This window comes from Tasmannia lanceolata, unplaced genomic scaffold (genome assembly GCF_043159265.1).
Source record: "Tasmannia lanceolata isolate RefF3 unplaced genomic scaffold, GAP_Taslan_0.1 ptg000011l, whole genome shotgun sequence".
NCBI classification, from domain to species: Eukaryota; Viridiplantae; Streptophyta; class Magnoliopsida; order Canellales; family Winteraceae; genus Tasmannia; species Tasmannia lanceolata.
In genome coordinates this window covers 21133425-21142699 of record NW_027518688.1, presented here as the reverse complement: position 1 = coordinate 21142699, position 9275 = coordinate 21133425, and the positions used below count along the sequence as shown (strand labels likewise).

General features: G+C 43.4%; 1 protein-coding gene across 1 annotated transcript; it reads left to right on the top strand.

Annotated features, from left to right (window-relative positions):
* Positions 1-1097: 1097 nt before the first annotated feature.
* LOC143886018 (uncharacterized) lies at positions 1098-3605 on the top strand. The gene has a single exon (XM_077390021.1). It carries the CDS (start codon positions 1098-1100, stop codon positions 3603-3605), a length of 2508 nt encoding a protein of 835 aa, XP_077246136.1.
* Positions 3606-9275: the final 5670 nt, after the last annotated feature.

Genomic DNA, 9275 nt, shown 5'->3' with positions numbered 1-9275 from the left:
TTTCTCTCTCAAGTGAAGTATGCATCTGATATTATTAGTCGGGCCGGCCTTACTGATGCTAAGATAGTTGATACCCCTCTTGAGCTAAATGTAAAGTTTCGACCCTCTGATGGCAATGTTCTTTCCAATCCTACCCTATATATCGCCAACTGGTCGGAAGTCTTAACTATCTTACGATTACTAGGCCCAATATCAGTCATGCCGTTCACATTGTTAGTCAGTTTATGACAGAACCTCGTTCAGTCCATTTCGCTGTTGTTCTTCGGATCTTACGATACCTCAAGGGAAAATTATTTCAAGGGGTACTTTATTCTTCTAAGTCACCACTCAGTCTTCGTGCGTACTTTGATGCTGACTGGGGTGGTGATGTTGCTGATCGTCGTTCCACAACTGGGTTCTGTGTTTTTCTTGGAGATTCCCTTCTCTGTTGGAAAAGCAAGAAACAAACAGTTGTTTCTCGTTCCAGTGCAGAAGCTGAATATCGTGCTCTTCCTCATTCTACTACAGAAATCATTTGGTTGCGCTGGCTACTCGGTGATATGGGTGTTTTTCTTTCTCATCCTACTCCTCTCTATTGTGATAATAAAAGTGCTATTCAAATAGCTCACAATGATGTCTTCCATGAACGCACCAAGCACATTGAAATTGACTGTCATTTTATACGTGATCATGTGCTGCGGAAGACAATTTCCTTATTCTTTACACCCTCTGAACAACAAATTGTGGATCTATTTACCAAAACTCATTCCTCCTCTCGTTTCCGTTTTCTTCTTTCCAAACTACAAATGCTTTCCAAAGCATCGTAAGTTTGAAGGGGGGTGTTAACGGAAAGCACAGCTCACTATGGTGTTGCATTGCACTATTAATGGGGAGATTGCACTATTAATGGAAAGCCAGCTCCCATGACGGAAAGCACAATCACATTACAGCATCCCCTGTATATTATTTCCTTGTATAGTTTGATTTGCCCATTAGGCACATGCCTTGCTTTTGGATGCCCATTATCATTCTGATGATAGCTAAGGATGCCACCGAAGCGCCGTACACGACGATTGGAGGAGATCCCCACCCCTTCAGGATCTCAACCTAATCTAACTATGGCGAACGATCAACTTCGACGGCAAGTAGAAGATTTGACGCAAAGGATTATGCTACTCGAAGCCCGCATCCAAGAGGACGATGCCTCTGGGTCCGAGGGTGTCTTCGAGAATCCACTTCATGACCGAGTTCCGCACAGAGGGTCACAGTCACAATATGATTATCGCCGATGGGAGATGGGTTTCAAGATTGAAATGCCTGAATTCTATGGTGGCGTTCAACCTGAAGATTTCATCGATTGGTTGCAAACCGTGGAGCGGATCTTTGATTTAAAAGATGTTCCTGAAGATCGAAAGGTGAAACTAGTCGCAATCAAATTGTGTGGCCGAGCATCTTCCTGGTGGGAACAACTCAAAGTGAATCGCGAACGGCGAGGAAAGCCCAAAATTGTCAAGTGGGAGAAGATGAAGAAGACATTCCTCCCCTTCAACTACATGCAAACGGTCTACGATAGCCTTCGAAATTTGAAACAAGGGAGCCTTTCTGTTGTGGAATATACAAATGAGTTCTATCAACTCATCACTAGGGCTGATTTGATGGAGACTGAAGAACAACAAGCCTCACGCTACATTGGAGGCTTGCGGCAAAACATTCAAGACTTACTTGCCCTCCATTCACTTTGGACGGTGGAGGAAGCATATCCGCGAGCTATTGCAGCAAAAAAACAATTATGCAGGAGAGGAACCAGGGTTGGGGGATCGTGGGACGGTAAGCCATGGCTAGCCCCAAGAAATGATTCCGTTCAATCCACAACTCGGCCAACAAATGGTGAAAGCGGACAACAAGCTTCACGCCCCTCCCAAGGCGCTACAACCGATTCTGGAAGTAAGTGGAACAATTTTGGCCCAAGCAATCGTGGTCAAACGACTAAATTGGGTCGTTGTTTTCGATGCAATGAGCCAGGCCACCATGCATCGAAATGTCGCTCCAAAGCCAAACAATTGATGATTGAGGATGTTGGAGATGCCGAAGTCGATGGCATTGGCGATGCTACTTATGATGAGGAAGAAGATGAGGTTGATGGAGATGAGCTTGTCTATGGAGATACGGGAGAGGCCTTGATGATTCGAAAGACCCTTTTGGGGCCCAAGCAAGATGTGGATGAAGATTGGCTACGTAGTAACTTATTCTATACAACTTGTACAATCGGCGGAAAGGTGTGCAAGTTAATTATTGACGGAGGCAGCAGTGAGAACATCATCTCACACGAGGCGGTAACAAAGTTGAATCTCAAGCCGGAACAGCACCCCAGGCCCTACAAGCTTTCTTGGTTTAAGAAAGAAAACGAGGTAACCGTGTCGACTCATTGTTTGGTCACTTTTTCAGATGGAAAACGTTATTTCGATAATGTTTGGTGTGATATAGTTGCCATGAATGCTTGTCATCTTTTATTGCGTAGACCGTGGCAATTTGATCGTAGTGTTAATCACGATGGGAGAAAAAATACATACACATTTATTAAGGACAATGTAAAAATCACTCTCGCTCCCATGAGAGATGGTAGCTCGACCAAACCCGCGATGGGGGAGGCTAGTAACTTGCTATATATAAACAAACTCATGGAGGAAGTAGAGGAGAGTGGAGTGGTGTATGCATTGATCGATAAAAATGGTTCCTCACCCCAACCACCACCTGATGTGGTAAAGCCCCTCTTGACCGAGTTTGCTGATATTATGCCAGAAGAGCTTCCATCAGGCCTACCTCCCACGTGTGACATACAACACCAGATTGGCCTAGTTCCAGGTGCAAGCTTACCGAACCGACCTGCATACTGTATGAGCCCACAAGAACACCAAGAGTTACATCGGCAAGTAATGGAGGCCATGAGCAAGGGACTAATTCGAGAAAGTATGAGTCCTTGTGCCGTGCCGGCTTTGCTCACACCAAAGAAGGATGGGTCTTGGCGCATGTGTATTGACAGTCGTGCCATTAATAAGATAACGGTGAAATACCGGTATCTGATTCCTCGACTTGATGACATGATTGATCAAATCGCGGGTGCAAAGGTCCTTTCCAAGTTGGACTTAAGGAGTGGATATCACCAGATTCGGGTTCGCCCTGGAGATGAATGGAAAACTGCTTTCAAGATACGTGAGAGCCTTTATGAATGGTTGGTGATGCCGTTCGGGTTGTCGAATGCGCCTAGCACCTTTATGAGGTTTATGAACCAAGTGTTGCGTCCTTTTATTGGACGGTTTATCGTTGTCTACTTTGACGACATCTTGATTTATAGTCCCTCAACGGACTCCCACATGCAACACTTGCATGAAGTGCTGGAGACTTTGCGACGAGATAAGTTGTACCTAAACCTTAAGAAGTGCACTTTTATTACTAATCAAGTGCTCTTTCTTGGTTTTATCATTTCAGATGCAGGTGTGAAGGCTGATCAAGACAAGGTGAAAGCCATTTTAGAGTGGCCAGTGCCGCGTTCACTTCACGAGGTCCGTAGTTTTCATGGACTTGCTTCTTTTTATAGCGTTTCATTCGTGATTTCAGCAGTCTTATAGCACCTATCACCGACTCTATGAAGACAAAACAACGCTTCACTTAGACATCTGCAGCTGATGATAGCTTTCGGCTTATCAAAGAGAAGATGTCTACAGCTCCAGTTCTAGCATTGCCAGATTTTGAGAAAGTCTGGCATGCGCCTAATGGGCAAATCAAACTATACAAGGAAACAATATACAGGGGATGCTGTAATGTGATTGTGCTTTCCGTCATGGGAGCCGGCTTTCCGTTAATAGTGCAATCTCCCCATTCATAGTGCAATGCAACACCATAGTGAGCTGTGCTTTCCGTTAACAGAATGGAGGTTGGATGCTTGTAAGCGAAATCTGGTGTCTTTCGGAGGTAGAATAACTTTGATCAAGGTAATATTTGCAAATTTGCAACATATCAACTATCGGTATTCAAATGCCCGATGAGTATGATCAACCTAATAGAGAAACTATAAAGAAGATTCCTTTGGGGAGGGTAGGAGGAGAAGCGAAAATTTCATCTTGTATGTTGGGAGGTCAGGCAATTAACCAATCAAGGCAGGGGAGTTAGGGATCAGAAGAAGCACCATTATCAACGTTCCCTCTTAAAAAGAGTAATTTAAGAGAATATTCACTCCTACATAAATGCAAAGATAATATCGTTTTGTAGGGAGGATGCTTTCCTTAAACTAGTTTAAGACTATCCATGGATTATTTCATTTTGTGATTGCCCATTGTCCACAGAATTGAGTCATCTATTTTGTGCGTGGATAGGATCATTAAATTGTGGTGGGCCAGAGTGTTTCGAATAGATCAATCACATCAATTACTAGACTTGGCAAAAAGTGACCCGGACCCACAGGTCCAACCAGCCTGCCTGCAATTTACAGATCTGGGTCAGTGACCCGTTTTAATTTGACCCAGCCTGTACGTGTCCCATCAAAACTGGCCGGGCTGGGTAAACCCAAAGGTGCCTGTGGGTGGACGTAAAAACCCAAATGATGGAGATTTTATACGGTGTAAGCCTTATAGGCCCCTATTTTTCAGAAAGTATTATACGGACCACATCATAGGATGATCTAAACCGTCCATGTGATGTAACACAATGTAAATAGGTTGTGACCCAAAAAACATTTCCATAGGATGATCCTAGCCCTCCAATCTATAGAGATTTCCATAAATAATGATATTCAATTCCTACATACATGGAGGGCTTGGATCATCCTATAGTGTGAGAATAAAAACAACTAGGTGACCTGTAGGTCCACCCGGCCCATACGGGCGGGCTCTGGTTTCACAAAATAGTGACCCGTAAGATTCTGGGTCATTTGTGACCCGGCCCGTACCACCCGGACCGTAGGGTTGGGTGAAACACGGCACGGTCCACGCGTTTGCCTTGTCTATCAATTATTATTATCCACACTCTCTTGTTTTGATATTAGCACTCCTCTCCTCAACTTATAGAGTAACAATTCCCAACAAGATAATAACAGCCAATCAAGAAATTTTAAAATAAAGAAATCTTACTTTTTCCATGGCAAAACCCAAAAAACACAGCTTGCCATTTATCATCCCTCATCAAGGGCCAGGGATCATTTGATGAAATACCAACGTCTCTAGCCAAGCCATTTCTAGTCAAAGCTAAGATTGGGTGGCGTGGGACACACGTCAGCACTGCAACCGTAGATCTTTGAACTAGAGGTTGAGAGGGGAAGAGAAGTCAACACAAAGTAGTCAGAGTAGAAAGGACAGGCCCACTAAATGAAGAGGTGGGCCGAATATAAATAAAAAGATGTAGAAAGAATGAAGAGATGGGATGATCTTAACCGTTTGAAGGGCAAAAAGTTACATTTCAGTGATTTCACTAGATGGTCATCTCAAAAAACCAGGGATAACTCGAAATGACTTTAGTACCCTGATTCGTCCATGAGTACATCGAATAAACCTATATGTTGTGAGGGGTATTTTAGTATTTTCTCCATAGCTAGGGGCTCTTTCTCACTCCATTTAATTTATCCGTTCCATTATTTTTACTTGGGACAGCCAGCTCTAGCGAGCCTGATTGCCACGTACACTGGAGGAGCTGGCTTTCCCAAGTAAAGAAAAGGGGCAAATTTATCATTTATATATCTGTATAAAAGCACCAAATCCCGCAGATCCCCTCCTCTCTTCTCTCATGCCTTCTCCAGTGAGATTCTGGAGGCCGTCGGTGTGGGACCCGGGCTCGTAGCTCAGTGGGGCATTTTAGTTGTTGGTAGGGACCGTGCATGAGGGCCCCATACTACTCACCGCTGCCTGTTGTGGCCTTAGTCTCCACAGAGGGATCTCCCTCTGGCTATTAGTGTCGTCACTCTCGCAATCTAAACAATGGGACGGAAGGGATAGGGTCAAGTAACTGAAAACCGAGTCGTATATAAGTTATTTCCCTCCCACAGATTGGAAATCCAATGCGGAATGAAGGAAAAGAGTCACCACCTATTTTGAAGGGCCTAGGACCCCATATGACACGCTGTGCTAAAGGCAGGTCGACGTCCCCACAAAAACAGTTCTGTGCTTGGTTACGAGCGGAGAAGGTGTTAGGCACCCCACTCGCCGAGGACTTCTATCCCTATGCAAATTCATTAGTTTTAGAACATTTAGGGCGAAAAAAGATAAAATGGAAACAAAAATCCCAACTTCCCAAGTAATCAATCTATGCTATCAAGTGGACCCACTTTAGCGAATTCCCCTTTGAATCGTTTCACTATCTAAGATCAAGCAATCAACACACCAACAAGCCACCAATGAAGGAGGTTTGACCAAGGTGGGCCCATCTGCCATCAAATCAATGCTGAGATAGGCATAAGAAGAGTATTAATAGGGCTTGCCTCTCACTTCCCAAAGAGATCCACGAAATCCTAGGGGATTTCTCCTTTGAATCCTAGGGGATTAGAATCAATAAAGAGGAAGCCTTATTCCCATCCTCCTCTAGCCATGATGGCTCAGGGATGTGCAAACACATGCATCACAAAACAATAGAAACTTTGTTAAGGTTCTAACGCAACCAAACAAACAAGCACACACTAAAGGGAGGGTTGATATTAGCATTATGCAGCCCTCGCTCAAGCACTAGAGTCCGCCGTCTCCCCCTTATACACATAACTGTCTTTCGTCTCCCCCTTATATACATAACTAGCTTTGAAATACATCAAGATAGCAGGGAGGCAAGGGACGGTAATGGATCTCCAACGTTGGGCAGCCAGTGCACGAGGCTCCCGCCATTGCGGAGTCTGGGGAGGGCTAGATGTACGCAGCCTTACCCTAGAGGCTGTTTCCGTGACTCGAATCCGTGACCATCAGGTCACAATGGAGCGACCTTACCGTTGCACCAACATTAACGTTACATAACCCTAATTCATGTCTCCAACGAATCATATGCAAACAGAATCACCAAATCGGAGGGAGAGTGTGGAAAACCAAAATGAGCCAATTATGAAAAAAGAAAATATTCAAGGGAGAGGGTATTAGGAGAACAACAACTAGAAACATGAAAAAGAGTAGACTAATTAAGGGGCCACTAAAGACGAGGAAATGATACCAACACTACAATGTTTGATGATATACACGGCTCTAATTTCACTTCTAATACTTAAACGGCTTCCAAAGAAGTTAATACAGTTCCCACAAAGGGGCTCGATCAATAGCCAATAAAAAGAAAAGACAAGTTAGAGCCGTGCAACTATTGAAATATGGTTGTGGTTAATCAAACAACAAAGGAGGGCGGTTGGATTTGTATAATCAACAGAACATAATGGCGCCTATATCGATGGCCCAAGACCTCTTGTAGGCACCACTGTGTTTTAGTGATCACATCGTTGATTCCAATCTCCAACTGATTGCTCAAATTTGTTTTATATGGTCTATATAACAAGGAATGGGATCAATTTGGGTGAAAAGAAAGGTTGATCTAGTATACCCAACAAAACAAGGTTATGCTAATATCATTTCTTATACAGGGTCAAAGAAGAAAAACAAACAGAATTAGACTACTAATGTGCAAAATGTGGAAGTCCAGACTTAACTACAATCCAAATATGAACTGTGCTCTCCAAATTTCCCAAAAACAAATGTCCTAAATCAATTTCAACAGGGGCAGAGCACATGAATCATGTTCTTTGGATTTTCGAGAGGAAGAGAATTAGAGATAAAAGATTGAAAATAGGAATAAGAAGACCATGAGACCAAAACTTGGGAACGAAATCAGAAGAGGAGTAGAACTGGAATTAAAGAAAAAGTGTTAGAATTTATTGAATCAGATCTTGAAAGATCTGACCGTCAGATCATGGTAGTGGTAGGTTAGGAAGTTATTTAGTTACCTACTTTGAAATTCAAACACATGTAGTTATAGTTGGTTAAGCACTTGTTTTCCTGGGTAACTACTTGTAAAGCCCTTTATAAATATATGCGAAAGGCACCAAAATTGTATTGGGTTTTCTCCCCATTTTCATAAATCTTTTATGGTATCAGAGCCACAGATCTTGCCCTGATCTCAACACGATAGATTCGTTTTCCGGCGGATGGCCAATCTTTCTGTCTGCCGGGCCATGGTAAAACATCCTTGCTTTGGTAAAAAAATTATTTCCTTTGTTTTTCAGAACATAATCTATACAACCCTTCTCTGAAACCACCATGCAAATCCCTGTTGTGTCCTACCTTATGCTTCGGAGCCACCCTCAAATCCATGTTGTTTGTGTCTTTTCTCCTTCCTTGTCCAAGAATTTGTTGGGTATATATAATATAACCCATGTATGTTCTAATATAAGCCCAATAGGTAATGGACCAGGTGTAGTGGGCCCATTTGGGCTGGAGCCCATTAACCTCTCATAACCCTAGTGTATCTCTATATATAGGGGCTGGAGGCAACCAACTTGGTATTCCAAACTAGATACCTTGGGTGTAATGCTTTAAGCATCCTTGCTTAAACCCTAATACACTAACAATCTAAAAGCATCACAAAAAAACCTAATTTTTTCTTCTACGTCGGCTCCTCTTGAGATTGACCATCGCCGGTGAAACCCATCTCACGGCATCTTCTTTGCCGGTCGGTGAAACCCATCTCAAACAGAGGGTTTCTCACGGAATCTGCTCTACCGCCGGTGAAACCCATCTCACGGATTCTTATTTGCCGGTCGGTGAAACCCATCTCCCACAAAGGATTTCTTAAAAAGAAACCAACACAGGAAATCGTTTTGGGCGTGGGTTTCTCCCTCTCTCTTCAGCTACAAGGGAAGCAGGGCTTCTTCTCAAGGCATGAGATTTGTTTGAGAAGGAGGGGAGACTACCACCAGAAGAATACCTCTGAAATTCCTTTGTGCGTGGGATTCCATTCCTTTTCCTCTTCACGGTAGTTGTTCTCTCCATCAGCAACCTGCAAGAACGTGAAGGCTAGAGACAAAAATCTGGGTTGCCTTTAAAAGAAAAGGAGGGGAGGTTGATTAAAAAGAAAACAGATTTGGTTGTGGGTTTGGCTTTTGTCTGCATCTCATGGGGATGTGAGACTCTCTCTCCCATCGCTATTTGAAGTGGGGTTTCATCTCCCACAGACGTTGTTGGGAGTGGATCGATTTTTGGGTTTCTCGATCAAACCCTCTGCCTCTTGATCAAACCCTCAAATCGTGGGTTTCTTCTTCAAAACGACTCTGTTTCTTGGGTTTCTATTTT